This window comes from Rosa chinensis, chromosome 5, assembly GCF_002994745.2.
Source record: "Rosa chinensis cultivar Old Blush chromosome 5, RchiOBHm-V2, whole genome shotgun sequence".
Classification (NCBI taxonomy): Eukaryota; Viridiplantae; Streptophyta; class Magnoliopsida; order Rosales; family Rosaceae; genus Rosa; species Rosa chinensis.
In genome coordinates, this window is record NC_037092.1 from 75,571,467 (window position 1) to 75,589,653 (window position 18,187).

The following is an 18,187-nucleotide window of genomic DNA, read 5'->3' on the forward strand; positions in this document are numbered from 1 at the left end:
CAGGTTTGACAATCAAACATATTGAATGGCTCTATCTTTCTTAACAAGCATGCTGCTCTAGCATTGAAGAAAATTCTACATGTTCCAAAGCTTGTAGCTCAACTTTTATCTGTTTATCAATTATGTAAAGATAACAATTGCAGAATGATATTTGATGAATTTTGTTTCTTCATATAGGACAAGGTGACAGGCAGGATGTTGTTCCAGGGTCTTACTGAAAATGGCCTTTATCCATTCCAGTTTCCATCTCCAGAATCCTATTCAAACCATCTTCAGTTTCAAATACAGGTTTTCTTGGATAAAAGATTTCTGAGTCACTCTGGCACAAGAGACTAAGTCATCCATCTAATGTCATGACTTCTTCAATGTTAGCTAAGTCCAATGTTTGTACCACTTCTGATATTCCTACTGCTTTATGTGAGTCATGTTTAGCAGGCAAATTTACCAAATTGCCTTTCCCTAGGTCTAGTACTAGATCATCTGTTCCTTTTCATACAGTCCATCATCATGTATGGGAGGATTGTGGGCCATCCCCACATGTTTCCATTGAAGGTTTCAGATACTACCTCACCTTCATAGATGATTGTACTAAGTTTTGTTGGATTTTTCCGTTACATAATACATCAAAAGTTTGTTCCTTATTCATTGTCTTTCACTCATTCATATCCAATCAATTTCCTGCTACTATTAAAATCTTACAATCTGATGGTGGTGGTGAATATATAAGTCATAGCTTTCAAACATTCCTCACCAAAAATGGCATTATCCTTCAAAAATCCTGTCCATATACATCTCAACAAAATGGACTTGCAGAAAGAAAAAATCGACACATTGTTGAAACTGCATTTACCCTTCTTCATCAATCATTTCTACCTCCAAATTCCATGCATGTGCTATAGCAGTTTTCCTCATTAGCAGAATGCTTTCTCCAACTCTCTCTATGTCCTCACCATTTGAATTACTTTACTCAAGACCTCCCTCACTTGAATCCTTGAGAATTTTTGGATGTGCCTATTTTTCATTTATGAAACCTTACAATTCCAATAAGCTTCAAGTCAAAACAGTAAAGTGCATTTTCTTAGGGTATGCACCAGAGTACAAGGGATTCACCTGTTTTGATTTCTCAGATTTAAAATTCATTATATCCAGGCATGTTGTTTTTGATGAGTTCTTTTCCATACTAGTTTATATAGTCTGCCACATCTCAAACCACTTCTTCTTCATCTAGTCCACAACCTTAAACTCCATTCCTACTAAGGCAGCTTCCAAAAATCATGCATCCACTCGACAAACCAATTCACTACGTACAACACCATGCCTCACCTGTCCTGCCCACTACAATGGTCAATGCACCGACAAGCCCTACTCCTTCAGATACTGCAGTACCACATCTTCAAATCACAGCTGCACCAACTCCAACATCAACATCATCTACTATGGTAGATATTCCATGCTCTTCTAATGACTTTGTCCTACAAACTGGGGAAGTTTATATTCCCATCACTAATGTTGAAATAATCTTGGATCCTCCTTCTGATGCCACTGCTAATATTATCTCCAAGTTTCAACCTCAGTCTGCAACTACTCCAGTCACTAACACACATAATATAATGACCAGAAGCAAAAATGGCATTTGAGAAAAGAAGGCCTTTATTGCCTCTACCTCTTCTAAACCTGTAGGTGTAGAGCCTCAGTCCTATAAAAAGGCCATGTTGATTCCAGTTTGGAAAGAAGCAATGCAAGAGTAATTCAATGCTCTAACCAAACAAGGAACTTGGACCTTGGTTCCACCTCAACCTAACAAGAATCTAGTAAGCTGTAAGTGGATTTTAAAGTCAAAGGAAACTCTGATGCTTCCATTTCAAAAACAGAAAGCAAGACTAGTGGTAAGGGGCTTTATTCAAGAGGGAGGCATTAATTATGCAGAAACTTTCAATCCAGTGGTATGACACACAACTGTTAGACTAGTTTTGGCACTAGCTGCCTAATTTGGTTGGAAGCTTTATCAACTCGATGTTAAGAATGCTTTTTTGCATGGTGTGTTAAAAGAAGAGGTCTACTTGTCTCAACCTCCTGGCTTTGAAGATTCAAGGTATCCAAATCATGTCTACAAGTTACAAAAATCCTTATATGGTTTAAAACAAGTCCCAAAGGCCTAGAATGAAAGATTCAGATCTTTCCAGCCTCAACTAAGTTTCAAACCTTCCATTGCTGATCCATCACTATTTGTCATGACTTCTGGTCCATGTCAGGTTTACTTACTCCTTTATGCTGATGATATAACCATTACTGATAGTAATGGCAATGCCATTCAGAGGGTCAAGGATGCTCTTCAACATGAATTTGAAATAAAAGATTTAGGTTTGTTGCATTATTTGCTTGGACTGCAAATTACATATTTTCTTAAGGGTCTTCTTTTATCACAAACTAAGTATGCAACAAATTTTCAAAAAGGGTGGTATGGTAGATTATAACGCTAGTATCACTCCATGCCTTCCCTACTCCAAGTTGCTTAAAGATGATGGTGTACCCTTTGATGTGAGAACCTATAGGAGGTTGTCTACAATATCTCACATTTACAAGGCCTGACATTGCTTACAGTGTGAATTCATTTTGTTAGTTCATGCAGTCCCTTACTGAGATTCATTTTCCTGCTGTGAAACGTATTTTACGATATATTAATGGTGCTTTGAATTATGGGGTTACATTCAGAGTAGCTCCACTTGAGTTAAGGGCATACACTGACTCTGATTGGTCTGGAGACCCTAATGACAGAAAGAGCACAACAAGTTTTGTCATCTTTCTTGGTAACTGTCCCATCTCTTGGGGCTCAAGGAAACAAACCTTAGTCTCTCGATCCTCTATTGAAGTAGAATATCGACCAATGGCTGACACTGCCTCTGACGTTCTTTAGCTATACACTTGCTGAATGATCTTCATATCACACTCCCTTCTGCTCCTACACTACATTGTGACAATGTCTCTGCACTTGCTGATGTAGGACGAGGTTTTAGCCAATTTCAACAAAAAATCTAGAAAAGAAAAAAGCGTCTTCACATTAAGAAGAATAATTTGAATATCGGAAATTAGTATTCAAATAGGCTTCTTAATAATGGAATTAATCATAAATTACTCTTTTGGATATATCGGGATTCTCGAGCAAAATCTTGATTGGGATTCCAAGCATAATATTCTTTGGTATCTAGGATTTTATTTCCGATTTTTATTTAATCAGGTTTAATTAGGTTTCCTAGTTTTAGTCTACAATAAATTGTTCTTTATGTTTTCTAGTTGTATTAGGTTTATGTTATGTGCCCTATAAAAGGCACCTTTTAGATTGTAATTTTCATTCAAGTTATTAATAAAAAACCAAATATTAGAGAAGTTTCTCTATGTTTCTTACAGCTATGCCAGTAATTGCTAGTGGATTCTAGCTCATCTCATATGGCTTTTGACGCTTGATGGAGCCTCTTGCTATCGTGTTCACGCTTCCCGCATCATTTGGTATTAGAGCGGGTATTGCCCACTCCTTAGCAGAAGATGATCCAAGGGAGAAGTTCGCTACCACCAACCTCAATGACGCTGGTCGTAGAGTATCTATCAAAGAAAGTTTCATTGAAGAGGAACATGCCAAAGGATTCGCCCTAGGACAACCTCATCAATCCAAAAAAAAAAAAAAACATGGAATGTTGGATATTCACAACGCTAGATTACGACGACTTCTGAACTACATGTATCATCAAAGACAAGGTATGCTCTGTAATAATTGACAGTGGTCTACGAGAGAACTTTGTAGCAAACAAAGTTGTGGATTATTTTCAATTACCGACAGTAAAGCTGAGTGATCCATACTGGATTCCATTTGGGGAGGATGAATATGCACAAGTAACAGAGGTTTGTAAAGTTTCTGTCTCTATGGAAAAATTTTATAAAGAATAGATTACTTGTCATGTGATTGGCATGGAGAACACTAATGTGCTTTTTGGAAGACCATGGCATGAAAGCGACAAAGGTGGTTATTGCAAAGACAACACATATTTATTTAGGTGGGAATCGCACAAAATTAAAATCAAGCCTGGAAGGAAGAACATCAAGAATGATCATCCTGAGGTGTGTGAAAAAGAACATGAAGAAGCCACTTTGAAGATTGAAGAGAAACTCATTAAGGACAAGGGAGCTGATTCATTCATCACATCAATATCCATGTCATGCATGTATAATTGTGTTTAAGATCAACCCAAGGAGAAGTCATTGAACATTCCTTTTCAAGTGGAGGAATTCAAGTTTCAAGATGCTTATTCTAAACTTGTCTACGATATTGGATTCATGGTGATACCTTTTAATTTTGAGAATATTGAAGTTGATGGGTTATCATGTTTTATTCCTACTAATGATCGAGCTACATACAAGAGGAACTCGAGGTCGAGTTCTTTTCGAGTGGAGGAGACTAATGTAGGACAAGGTTTTACCCAATTTCAACAAAAAATCTCGAAAAGAAAGAAGCGTCTTCACATTAAGAAGAATAATTTGAATATCGGAAATTGATATTCAAATAGGCTTCTTAATAAAGGAAATAATCATAAATTACTCTTTTGGATATATCAAGATTCTCGAGCAAAATCTTGATTGGAATTCCAAGAGTAATATTCTTTGGTATCTAGGATTCTATTTCTGATTTTTATTTAATCAGGTTTAATTAGGTTTCCTAGTTTTAGTCTACAATAAATTGTTCTTTATGTTTTCTAGTTGTATTAGGTTTATGCTATGTGCCCTAAAAGGTACCTCTTAGATTGTAATTTTCATTCAAGTTATCAATAAAAGACCAAATATTAGAGAAGTTTCTCTATGTTTCTTACGGCTGTGCCTGTAATTGCTAGTGGATTCTAACTCATCTCATATGGCTTTCGACGCTTGACGGAACCCCTTGCTATCGTGTTCACGCTTCCTGCATCACTTGCTCTTGCATCCAATCCCATACACAATTCCAAAGTTAAACATGTTGAAGTCAGCATTCATTTCACTAGAGAGAAGGTTTCTCATGGAGAACTTGCTCTGCAGTTTGTGCCCTCTTTTCAGTATGTTTAACTTTGGAATTGTCTATGCTCTGCAATTTGTGCCCTTTCTTCAACAACTTGTAGATATCCTGACAAAGGGACTAGACTCACCTCATGGTTGGTTCCCAGCATAAGGTTGACAGGGGATGTAGGAGTCAACAGGTCAATGATGAAGTCAAGTCTACTATAGACCAGAACACGTGTAGTGTTATGATTGCTCAGTAAGAAATGGATGTTAGGAAATTTAGTTAGCCTGTTAAGCATTAATTGCATAGAGCTAAAGAAAATTAGTTACAATCATTTCCTATATAAGCCTATGTAATTAGCATTGTAATCAAGCAAGCCTAATCAATACAATTCTGGCATCGTCTTCATCTCTCTCTATCCTTCTGATACTTCTCTTTCAATTTTCTCTCAAACCCTGGATTTCAATGATCATAACATGTTGAAAGTGAGAACAAACAAGGGTGAGTCAGTGTTTGAATTCATGTATCCATTTATTAGGGTTTAAAAGTCTCAATAGATACGGGTTGCTCTAGGAAGCACTGTTTGAAACTTGAAAGAGACAAAGAAGAGAGAGAGAGAGGTTATCAAAGTCTGCAAAAGCATGTATATATTTAAAGTCATATTAAATATAAAAATATGCATGAAATGTATGAGCAAAGTTTGTGGCCTGGTGGTTGAGGCGGAAGCTTCGGTTTGGATTGGACAGGGTTTGACTCGCAAACGGCGGTGAGGGAGGATATTTCAATTTATTTTGAATTATTCTCTTTTCTCGTTTGGTATATGGTGCGATATACCATTGATATACAAGATCTTGTACCATAGCCAAGCCGAAACTTCAATAGGCGAATAATTCGGCCTAATGCTGTATGGGACGGTTCAAAAATTGGCTGGTATGCTAGTCCATTGATATTTAATGGTTATGCATACGTCTGCACATGAACCAAGTCAACCAACTAATGTTGATGAAAATTTATAGGAGTTAATTATATTATTAATGTTAAAAGTTAAACTCCTCAGACTTGATAAACAGTTGAAGGAACTTTGAAAATGCAGGGTACAAACCTGTAAGTTTGTCAGTGTTGCACAACTAAATAAACTATGAGGCAATGAGAGTTCTTTCAAGGTATATAGACCAAGGAAAAGCTCCTCAACATTGCTCCTTACTATGGCAAAGATCCATGAATTAACACATGATGCATCCCCCAACACTTCAAACGAAAGACTGAACCATTTTATATCACCATGACTGTTAGTATAGGAACTTGTATGTTGGCATTCCCTTAATACAAAATTAGTGTGTCCTAGCTTAAGATTGTGTTATAGAAAGATGGTTTTGAAGATTGAAATTGAAGTTCAAAGCTTATAGCACAAGTCAAGATCCTACTAACTTTGTAAGACAAGGCAGGTAAGGTTTATTTCATTGCATTGTGCATGTTTGAGTATCAGGATTAACAGCTGTGCTTCAATCCTGAAGTGGTCTGTTTTGTATCTTCACCTTGTACGTGTCTAGTTGTCTGAGCTTTTAAAGGAATTTCATATATTTCAAGTGTATTTATCGGTGTTTAACTCTCTGATTTAGACGTGTGCTGTCTACAGCATATATCCATTTTTATTTAAGCTAAAATCTTTATTGTATCTTGTTATCTTTTATGGAGATCTATTTCCTATTATATTTCAATCTGCTTTTATTGGTTTTTATCAGACCCTAATTGTTTTAGGGGGAGTTCTCTTTTGAATCATATATAGGTCCTCTTTTAGGTTCTCCTTTGTTACGCTTTGTACTATAGAAAAGTTCATTTGTTTCAAAAGGCAAAGCTATGTCTTGATCATTAATTCATTTATTCCATGTCTAAGTGAATTATTGAGTCAAGGATTCATTCATACATCATCCATATCATCTTTATGTTTGGAAGTCCTACGAGTTCAGTTAGGAGTCGAGCATAATCAAGAATTGAAGATTGACGAGTTGAGACATGTGAAGCGCATCTAGAGGCAGTGAGCAAATTGGTGTGAAGTAGTTCAACCGGCTAGAATGAGTTTAGCTAAAGGTAACCGAGTCCAGTGTTATCCGAGAGGTTGTAAATCTATTTTGTAATTTGACTACTATCTTATACTGTGTGCTTGAGCGCTTCGTCTTCAATAGTTAATTAAGGTCACGCAGTTGTTTACCTTTGAGAATTTTCACTGCGCAAACATCTTCTGTGTTTTTAGTTCTTATTCTGTACATTTGGTTGGCATGTTGTTTTCTGCTTATTCTATTTTTCATTGTTTTTGAGATAGCTTGTGGTGACCCGAGAGAGGGGTCCCACAGCGCCGCGACCCCGTGCCAATGAGAAACCGACATGTCACGAATGATATCCCGATAACTCATCAACCCGAAATCTCAAGGCCTTTTGGGTACAAACTGTTGGTTTACAAAACACTTTCTTGGACAAATTGTTCTTGTTTGGCTCCAATTTTGTTGCAGCTGGTCAACAGTCTCTTTTCTGCACGGGCGCGCCAGCACCGTTTTGGTGCGGTCCTCGTGGGTGTCCCTTGACCTGACTTCTTTCAAGCGATTGTGGACGAGGAGAGCACCAACCTCGTCGTGGGATTCTTTGTGCCTTGTGGTGAGGACTTTTGCTGAGCTTCTTCAAAATCACAATCGATACTCAATGTTGTAGATCGAGCAGAGCGAGAACTACTAGGAAGTGAGGAGAACTTGCTAAAGCGTGACTTTAGCTTGGCTGGGTTGCTAGGGTGTTACCCTTGCTTGGCTGATTCTGTAACCGTTGTGGTTGCGGCACTACTGTCGACTCCCGAGGAGACTAGGACCGAAGTACGTTGGCAGAGGGTTTGGTGGCACTGAAAGTCGGCTTCTGAGAAGACTAGGACTAGGAGTGTGATCACCGGTAAGAGAAAGAGAAGGAGAGGAGTTGCTCTTAGAGAGGTTGCTCTAGAGAGAACTTAGATCATCTTAGAGATGTTTTGATGTTGTGAATCTGTGTTTTGTGATGAATTTGTAACCTCTATTTATAGGCTACCATGCCAAAGCATTTAGCATTAAACAAATGATAGTGGAGCATTAATTGGAGATCAGAAATGATGAATTTTGGAGATAAGGAAGCATAATTGGAGATAAAGAATGATGAATTTCGGAGATAAGGAGATAAGGAGGCATAATTGGAGATAAGGAATGATGAATTTTGGAGATAAAGAAACACTTTCGGCTCCTTTATTCCTTCAATTATATCTCCATCAAGCATTCCGAATTTGACCGTGACTTCTTCATAAAAAATGTTCTACTATGAGTGTAGATCATCCTGGTCAAATTTCAGAGCTTTTCATATAGTGGTTGGGCCGGAAACGCTGCTGGACCTCTTACAGGTCCAGTTTTCCAGTTTTGCTTCTGCAAAAGATTGGACTGATTTTTTGAATGCCTTCCACTCAAATCTAGCTCTGGCACTCTTCATAAGAAATGTTCCACTATGAGTGTAGATTTAATATGGACAGTTTTAGCTCATTTAGATTTAATTTGGTTAGTCTGCCGCCCCTCCTTCCTTGTTTAGCTCGGTTTCTCCTAGCCGAAGTAGGAAAATGTGCTAAAGTTGACTTTTCATGTTTCCATGCTTCCATGCTTCCATAGTAGGCTTTATTTAGCCTCTAAATATATATTTCGAACTTGTCGACAATATATAGCTTGAGCCACTGACATTGGCTCAATTTCTCCAAGACGTGCCTTGTCAGGCCAAAATGCTCATTTTGGGTCCAAACATTGCCCCCCAGACCTTGAAGTCAAAGGTCTTCGTCTTGACTGAAGAGGTCTTGAATCACCACTACTTTTATAATGTTGTCGCTCCAAAGCCACTTGTATTGGCTTGACTGTTTCCATATAGGCCTCTAAATAGGCCATAAAGCTTGAATGCCACTACTGAATTGCCTTTGTCATGAACTGACGCTTCCTTTGCCAACTTTATTACCCCCCATGGATCTGATGTCTGGTATGCAGTGAATTGATGAAAGTTGGACAGGTTGTAGGAGATCAGAACTTTAGCCCATGCGAAGGAGACTGCTTTTGATCGCGAATGAGGATCCTTCTCTTCCTTGGTGGTTGCTTCGCCATGTGTATAGCAACAAGTATCTGCCTTGTTAGCTGGCTCTCTGTTGATTTTCTCAAATATAGGGGTTGGAGCCGCTTTCCTGGCTTGATCAAGGCCTATAGTACTTGGCGACATAAGATGCAAAATAGCAAACTATTTGCTGTCATTTAATCCTTCGCGAGTCTTATGCCGAAGAGGATGATTGGATCATGGCAATCGACATCATGACGTGTGACCAAGTGAAACCACCATACTTGCTGCAACTTTAGCATCTAAAACCGCATCGGTTTTAATCATGTTTTAATTAAAAAAACATCAGGCCACTATGCTGGCCCTGCGGTGGTAAGAAAAGGTGGAATATCTTCACTGTTGCCTTAGATGCGATCCTCAAGATGGAATAATGATTCATTAATTATCAACCAGGGCCACTCACTGGCCCAACTAATAAATTAATCTCCAAAATATCTGAGCTATAAATCGAGGTGTAATGGAGAAGTAATCCTTGCGACCTAGAAATGGCATCCAAGAAACCAATCGTTATTGATCAGGCAGATGAAATCACTGAGAAAGCCGCATTCAACTGGCGGACTAACATGAGTATTTGATGTAGACGTCAAACCGGAGAGGAGAGAAGCCAACTGATGGGCTTTGGTGGCGGTGATAGTCAAGCGACTCTGGGTCCCACACCTCGCGATCGTTTGCCAGATGATGCTATGGCCTATTATGGGCTTCCCATCCGCCGTCCCATAGCGGCTCTTCGGCAAGTGCCTGGTGATTTTAGCAGTTGGGGACCAAGGAGGAAAGTGGGCTTCTGGCCTACCGTCACTCCCGAGGAAAAGGTTTGGTATCAGGAGGTCCGAGCGAGAGATTTGGCCCGATGGGATGCAGTGGGTATCACCCAAACCATCGATCTATGCTTCTGTCTTCCCCATAATACTAGCCCTGCACTGCTAGCCACCATTCTTTGCTTCTGGAACGTATTGAGCAGAACTCTGCTTGATGTTCTTACCATATCACGGGGTTGCCCATTGACTTTGACCCCTATGTGCATGGTCAGTTTGATGGCATTCAATTTTCTTTGAGAATGGATATGGCTGGTCGAGGGCATCACAGCAAATCCTACCCATTCTGGCGCGACTATTACTGCACCCAGCGTGACCATACAGGAGGTATCGCATTCCTGGAATTCTGGCTTTGCAAATTTATCTTTTGCACTTCTTCCAACAAACCTACTGGGCCCTGAAATTCTCTGGCCACTGCTCTCTACAATGGTATTTGCGTTGGCCTTGGGCAACCTGTATTGGGTGCGTTATATCGCTCCCTTTGTAGAGCCGTAATGTGCCTATTTGATACAGACATTAGTGGCCCCTTCTGGATCCTTGCCTTTTGGCTGCAGATTTATTTCACTCTCTTCCGTCGCGGCGATATTCCAAAGGAACCTCCAGTTGATTCCCTTTTGGGGAACTGGCTTTGCCGCAACTTAAGGTATCGAGCTCCACCCTACTTCAAGTGTTTTATTTACTTGTACTTGCTGGGAGAGATGCTGGACCCAAAAATAGTCCTTTTTAGGCGATTCCCTCCTCCCCTTGATGATGGCTTTCTGCCCAGTGGACGGGATCATAGTGAAAGAGCCCTCCTGGCCTTTCGTCGCGCCATCTCCTGCTTGGATATTCGTCTTGCCACTGATCGCGTAAGTTACGAGCTCTACGCCCCTAACCACTTTGCTCGCCAATTTGGGTTGGCCCAGTTGGTACCCTGGCCTTTGGTTGATTCTGCCAATTACTACACCTCTTGGCGGAGATTAGCCCTGCCTGGGTCTGCCCCTTTTCAGAGTCAGTTTACTTTGATAGTGATTCCTCCTTGGGTCAGAGCGCTATACCCCCTCAACGATGTCGATGATGACTATGTTGATTGGTGGAAAGAAGTGTCAGTGAACTGTTGGGACCTGCCACATGACGAACTCTTCGTCCTGATCTTTTGTGGCATGAGTAGCCCTGGTCCGGAGGACCGTGAGATTCTTGAGTGTGTCTCCAAACTTGCAGAACAACCCCCGCGACCTATTCTACCTTCTCTCTCGTTGCGTCCGGGGATACAAATCCACGAGCCTAGGGCAACAGTAAGTTTTTGTCTTTCTTCACCATTCCATTTCCTTGTGTTGATTTTCCCCCTCTTATTCCTGAGTGTGTTTTGCAGCAAACTACCCGGAGCAGGACATCCTCTGTTCAGGCTGGGAAACAAAAGGCAATAGCAGAGGAGACTTCTGAGGGAGAGTCTTCGCATGATGAAGATCCTGCTGAGGTAATTTGGTTAAGAACGATCCCAAACTTGTATATTTGGTGCTTCCCCCCCTTTTGAGTTATGACTCTTTTCTCGTACAGGCCACTGCTGTCTTTGCTTGCAAACGCGATTGAGCTCAATTCGTCGAAGAGAGTTTTGAAGATGATGAACCTCTGGAATGCGACTGGTAAACTCCGACCCCGTCTTATCCTATTTAAATTTTAAAATCTGGGCAGGATTTTCACTATGTATCTTTTGACAGGTTCGTCAAAGGACCACTGATCCCTCTAGCCTGAGTGAGGCTGGATCCTCAGCCACTACAAAAGAGCCAATTCTCTCGCTAGTTCATGCATCAACTAACCCTGTGGCACCTCTCCCATCTCCCACTACAGAGCATCTGCCAGGTCCTACCATTCTAATAACGATCTTTGATGACGACTCCTCGGAGGATGAAAGCGTGGAAAGCCACTCTGAGACTTCTGCCGCTTATGAGGAACTGATGATGACAGAGATTCTCGCGGCACTAGAGGTTCAAGAGGTGAATGAGGCGGGGCCTCTTCCTCTTGGTGACCACGTACCAGATATTGACCCGATAGCTTGAGAGGTAAGCCACTGTTTGGCCAATACTTTCCATTTCCCTTTAGATCCAACTCTGCTCTCTGATATTTCTAAACCTGACTAAGATTCTGTTTGTACCGAGGAGGTGGCTGCAAACGCTGCTGGTCTTATCGGCGGGACAGTCGCCCCAGAGATGGAAAATGATACTAACGGTGGTGGTGCCCCCCAAGTCTCGCGAACAAATGAGACAACCGTCGAAGTTGAGGGCTCTGTGCTTGAATCTGCTCCACTTACCCATGGTGAGCCGCGAGTTGAGTTTCCAGATTCCCCTGAGGCTGAAGGGACAGACCAACCTGTTGAAGATGAAGAAACTGAGGAAGTTGTCCACCCTTTTGCATTGGTGGTTCGTGATCCTGTGGCGCCTTTGCCGCCTCCTCCTCCTACCAGATTCGAGAGATTGATGAGGGTGTTGGAGGTAACTCCTCCTTCTGCTGTGGATGAGGCTAAGATGGTGCTTCACGAACATCTGGGTCCTCGGGTATTGGAGACTGACATCCTTCTGCGAGTCTTGGAAGCTCTAAGGTATCTTCGCCAGGAGAAGATTTTGACTCCGTGGCAATTTAGTGCTATTGACTCTCTGCTGAATGAACTTGATATGGCCCGCCGAAGTTAATCGGCCGCGAACACCCAGGCTCACGACGCTCAAGAGGCTTTGAATAGTATCTCTCGAGAAATGGACATCTCCCGCGATATTTTAAATGAACGAGCCATCCGCCTGTGGGAACTACAAATCCAAAGGTCCGACTTCAAACTTCAGATCAAGGACCTTCAAGCTCATTTAGCCTTTGTTGAGAATGCGATTGTTGCAGAAGAAGCTCAACTCGATGAACCTTTGGTTGCTTCTGCAGAAATGGGCCGCAATCTGGCCCGTATTAGAGATCGGGCCACTCAAGCCGAAGCTGGTGCCATTGCGGCGAAACGCCACATGGAGGAACTTTGTTTGAAATTGAGCTTTGCAGGCCAATCTTTGTAGGCCCCCTCATAAACTGGTCGGTCTCCTCAAATGCCAATAATCCCTTCTTTTAATAGCTAACTCCTCAAAAACCGCTCCTCACATGCTACTAGTCCTTTTTTTCCCGAGATTTGGAATCACTAATCTTGATTTACTGACATCGGTTTGACTCTTTAACCATCCATCCAAGGGTGGGGATTTTCCTGAAGTCCCTTTAAATAGTTGTATTTTGGGCAAGGAATACTCACAACAAATTTTCTGAAACATTCAAGAAATGGCCTTTCAGTCCTTGCTTCTCTTTCTCGTTCTTCACAAATCTTCCCCTCATGAAATGACCTTTAGCCTCTAAATTTTAGGCTTTATGGCGTAATCTTAAGCCTGGGTTAGGCCTTATGGCGTAATCTTAGGCAACCCCTTGTTTCACCTTTCTGGAATTTTGCAACAACAATGCCACGCTTCAGATTAGTTTAGAAACACGAGGGGGCTCTGAGTGTGAGATCCACGATCGTGCGAGACCATCTTTATTAGGATCCCCCACTTGGAGCAAATCGGGGAAGGGAGGGAAGCCAAATTGAGGTTCGTCTTTCCTCCTCTGTTTCCTTCCTTCTGGACCCGGCCCGTGTTGTGCCCTCCAGATGGAAGGGGCTTTGGTTCTCACCTCCTTCTCCCCCTTTCTCTTCTTGATAGAATCTTGGAGGGATGAGAAGGGATGGACTCTTTGAAGGAATGGGTTCAAGCTACAGAATGGCTGTTCCTATACTTCACGTCCAACTAATGGTGGTTACCAAGGCTAGAGGGGGTGTAGAGACTCAAGCTGATATTCGGTTCCTTCACTCTCTGCCCCTCCTTGAGATAATGCGCGGCTCAACCCGGCGTTGGATTCCATACCTGCTTCCAATTGAGGGGGCTTGGAGGCTCCATTTTCTTTTACTGGAGTCTCCCCTTCTCATGGATACTGGCGTTGGCCAAGCCTATGTTGTATTCCTCTGCCGTTTCCACGTAAAGAGGGCGCGGGGGCTCCGTTACTCCTCTTTTTCCTTCCCTGAAGTCTGCCCTCCTTGAGATAATGGCGTGGCTCAATCCGACGTTGGATTCCATAGCTGCTTCCACTTGAGAAAAGATTCAGAAGATATCTGAAGATTCCTGTTTTGTATTCTAGCCACTTTTGGCTTTGTAATGAATGTACTGCTTTTGGTTGCACAGCCACTTTATGAATACAATAATATTTTCTTATCCTGATACTCCAATATCCGTGAGAAGCCAATAATTGTTTCTCGCAAAGCCTCAAATATAGGCCCCCATAGTTGTATATTTAAAATAATATGAACTTTTAAAATATGTTCTGCGTCAAATCGAGCCTCGCGACGAGGGTTTTGAGAAAATATTTATCTTTTGGATCCACTTGCTGGCCCCAACTCAATTCGCATTAATTAGCTGTTGAAAACTCCACCGTGAGAAGATAATATTGAAAATGGAATAGTTACATCCTCGAAAACCGTTCGGTTCCCTCACGCGCTAATAATTCCTTCTTTTTCGAAATTTAGGGCAACCTTAATCACGCTTTACTGACACTTGACTCTTCTCTTTGACCGTCCATCCAAGGGTGGACATTTGCATGCCTATATCTTCCCCCATATTATGAACCCAAATTTCCAATCCCAAAATCGTTTCATCAACAGCAATCTTTCTTAATTGCTTATCATTATCACTCTTCCATTCTCACATTCTCTCAATCCATCATCAATGGAACCACAAAACCGGCATCCAACCGTGGATGGAGGAAGCAACAAAGCAGCCAAGAGTAGTCCTAACATGTATTGCAAGCAGAGTAATACCAGGTGGCTTCCTACTACAGATCAGATAAGAATCCTCAAGGAGCTTTACGATGACAAAGGAGTTAAGTCCCCCACTGTAGAGCAGGGTCAGAGGATCACTCTCCAGCTAAAATGGTACGGACAGATCGAGAACAAGAACGTCTTTTATTGGTTCCAGAATCAAAGGGCTCGGGAGAAGCTGAAAAAGAAAAAGCTCACTTCGGATGTTCAAGTGCCCAAGCAAAGATCAGGGCTTGTTGCTGGATCCATTAATCTCAATTTTAGGTCAACTAGTTCTGCTGATGTTGGTGGATCCATCATGGAACAACGAGGAGAAGATCACCAGGAGATTAAAACCCTTCTACTGTTTCCCATGCACGGTGAGGACATCTTTGGCGATATGAAGACTACTTCCGACGGAGGTGGTGGTCACGGTGGTGGCTCTTACATTTCCCTTGAGCTCAGCCTTTCCTGAAAGGGCAAAGCTGGAAAAAGTTTCCGGAGCCGCTGACTGGCTTAGTAGCTTCGCGAGTGTAGGGACACTTAGAATTGCCCCCAAAGAATTGTATTTATGACTTTTTTTTTTTAGGCTAAATGGGCTTAGTATTGTATAGTGTTGCCCCCTAGTGTTGCTAGGCATAGCAAAGAAATGATTATGGGCCTCAAAAACAGGCCTTCATGAATGGGCTTTGCAAGAGTAGGAACACTAGAATTGTCCTCCATGTCTTATGCGAATAAACTGTCTACGACTCCTCCGCGTCCCAGACATTGAGAAAGTATTTCTTCAAGTATCTCCCATTAATAGGGTTATGATGGACATCTCTATCCAGGTCCTTGAGATGAAAAGCTCCTTTCCTTAAGATTTTATAAATGATGTACGGGCCTTCCCATCTTGGAGTCCATTTGCCGCGACCATCTAATTTTTCGCCAAGCGGGAGAACTGCTTTCCAAACCAACTCTCCTTCGCTGTAATTCCTTCCCCTTGTTCGCTTGTCATAGGCTCGAGCGACTCGTTGCTTTTCCATGACCAAACTATCTAAATCCTCCAAGCGCTTTTCGCTAAGGTCTTCATGTTCCTGCCACATAGCCTGAACGTAGTCTTCTCCAATGAGATGATGTTGCTCTTGGATTCGTAATGATTGGACGTTGACTTCCAAAGGTAGGACTGCGTCATGGCCAAACATCAAAGCATAAGGTGTAGTCGCGGTGGGATTTCGCTTCGATGTGCGGTAGGCCCAAAGTGTCTCATAAAGGGTCTCATGCCATTGTCGCGGATTAGCTTCCAACATTTTCTTCAGCAAAGTGATGATGATTTTGTTGCTGGCCTCCGCTTGACCGTTAGATTGAGCATAATAAGGACTGGAATGGACGAACTGTATTCCCCATTCCTTTGCCAGTTTATCAACTTCACCACCCATGAAAGCTGCCCCCCCCCCCCCCCCCCCCCCCCCCCCGGTCCGAAACAAAAACTTCTGGGATACCAAATCTACATATGATGTTCCTAAATAGGAATTGTCGCAACGTACCACCACATGCTTCTTTCAAAGGTTCTGCTTCGACCCATTTTGTAAAGAAATCGGTCGCGATGATGATGAACTTGTGCTGAAGTGATGAATGTGGGTGAATCATCCCAATTAAATCTAGCGCCCATCCTCTTGCGGGCCAAGGCTTAATAATGGGTTGCATTGGAACATTAGGGACATGCTGGACCGGCCCATGAGCTTGGCAGTCCAAACAACCTTTAGCGAATGCGATGCAATCCTTCAAGATACTGGGCCAAAAATATCCATGTCGTCTGAGCAACCATCGCTTCTTTGGACCTGCTTGGTGAGCACCGCAAATGCTGGAATGAACTTCCCGCATGAGTTGTTTCGCTTCGCAGCCATAAACACATCTGAAGTCTATGCCATCTTCGCCACGTCGTCGCAGCTCGTCACCTCTAAGAAAGTAATTTAGTGCAAGAAAACGAATCTTCCTGTCGGCAGTGGGATCTGGCTGCTTGAGATAAGCGATCAAAGGGATGTGCCAATCCAAGTCAATGGGTTCCAAGGTCGCGACTGAGGTATCATCTGGAGGATCTCTTCTCGCCATCCATGAAGGAAGCGTGCGATGCTCAACTTTAAGGATTCTCTCCCGCACGCCATAGCTCAATGTTACCCCTGTTGCCAGTTAGGCCAACTCGTTCACTGCAAAATTTCGCTCGCAAGGAATGTACTCTAGATGTATGTTATCAAACTGGTCCAACAGGTCTAATGCCCTGTTCCAATAAGGAACCAACGTGAAGCTATTGCATCTAAACTCGTTGCACAACTGATTGATAACCAAGAGAGAATCGCCAAGTATTTGTACATCTCTGATTTCCATTTCCAGTAGTACTTCTAGGCCTATAATGAGGCCCTCATACTCTACTTGGTTATTGGTACACTGGAACTCCAACTGGAAAGAGTAGGAAAATCGATCGCCGGCCAGGTTTTCCAAGACAATCCATGCTCCTGCTAGCGTATCTGTTCTTGACCCGTCAAAATATAACACCCAAGGCTGGAGTGAGATTGTGGCTTGATAAAGCGCGGCGTACTCTGGCAAGCACGCTAAATCCGGGCGATCTAAAGTTGTGGCAGCGACCTCTAAATCTCTAACCGCGGGGACATCCAGCATAAGGTGATGTGCCAGAAAGTCTGCTATGGCTTGCCCCTTTACTGCTTTCTGTGGCACATACTGTAGGGAGAATTCTGATAATGCGAGCACCCACTTGCCAATACGGCCTCTCAAGATAGGTCGCAACAGCATATATTTGACTAGATCGGTTTGAGCAATGATGCAAGTAGTAAAGGACAACATGTAATGCCGCAACTTGCATGCTGAGAAGTATAATGTAAGACACAGCTTTTCCATTGGAGTGTACCTTGTTTTGCAATCTGTGAGTGTCCTACTGAGGTAAAAGATGGCGTGTTCAACACCATTTGCATCATCCTGAGCGAGGAGGCTGTCAATGGAAGCCTCAGCTGCTGAAACATACAACTTTAATGGAAATCCCGCTCTAGGAGGAACAAGCACTGGCGGGCTCGCCAGATAGGCCTTGATTTTGTTGAAAGCCTCTTGATGTTTAGGTTCCCACACAAACTCATTCTGTCCTTGCAAGTTCAACAGTGGGGAAAACGGATGGATTTTGCTTGAAGAGTTAGAAATGAATCGTCGCAAAAAGTTGATCCTACCCAGTAGTCGCTGTAACTCTTTCTTCGTTCGCGGGGGAGATGCATTGATGACCGCGTTTGCTTTATCCTCAGGGACCTCAATGCCTCTTTGATGGACAATGAATCCCAGGAAATCTCCAGCCTGAACTCCAAAAACGCACTTGGCGGGATTCATCTTGAGCTTGTGTAGCTGCAT

The 18,187-nt window shown here is 42.4% G+C and overlaps 2 protein-coding genes across 2 annotated transcripts; both read right to left on the minus strand.

Moving 5' to 3' along the window:
- Positions 1–15,543: 15,543 nt before the first annotated feature.
- LOC112164077 lies at positions 15,544–16,218 on the minus strand. Its single transcript, XM_024300317.1, has one exon. It carries the CDS (start codon positions 16,216–16,218, stop codon positions 15,544–15,546), a length of 675 nt encoding a protein of 224 aa, XP_024156085.1.
- Positions 16,219–16,969: 751 nt separating this feature from the next.
- Positions 16,970–18,187, minus strand: LOC112164078. Its single transcript, XM_024300318.2, has 2 exons — positions 17,731–18,187; positions 16,970–17,595 (listed from the first exon to the last, which is right to left on the minus strand). Exons 1-2 carry the CDS (start codon positions 18,185–18,187, stop codon positions 16,970–16,972), a joined length of 1,083 nt encoding a protein of 360 aa, XP_024156086.2.

Coding starts and splice junctions, on each gene's coding strand:
- LOC112164077 (XM_024300317.1), bottom strand. CDS start 16,218: ATGGGTGGTGAAGTTGATAAACTGGCAAAGGAATGGGGAATACAGTTC.
- LOC112164078 (XM_024300318.2), bottom strand. CDS start 18,187: ATGCAGCTACACAAGCTCAAGATGAATCCCGCCAAGTGCGTTTTTGGA. Junction 17,596..17,730: donor ACACGCCATCTTTTACCTCA/GTAGGACACTCA, acceptor AAACCGATCTAG/TCAAATATATGCTGTTGCGA.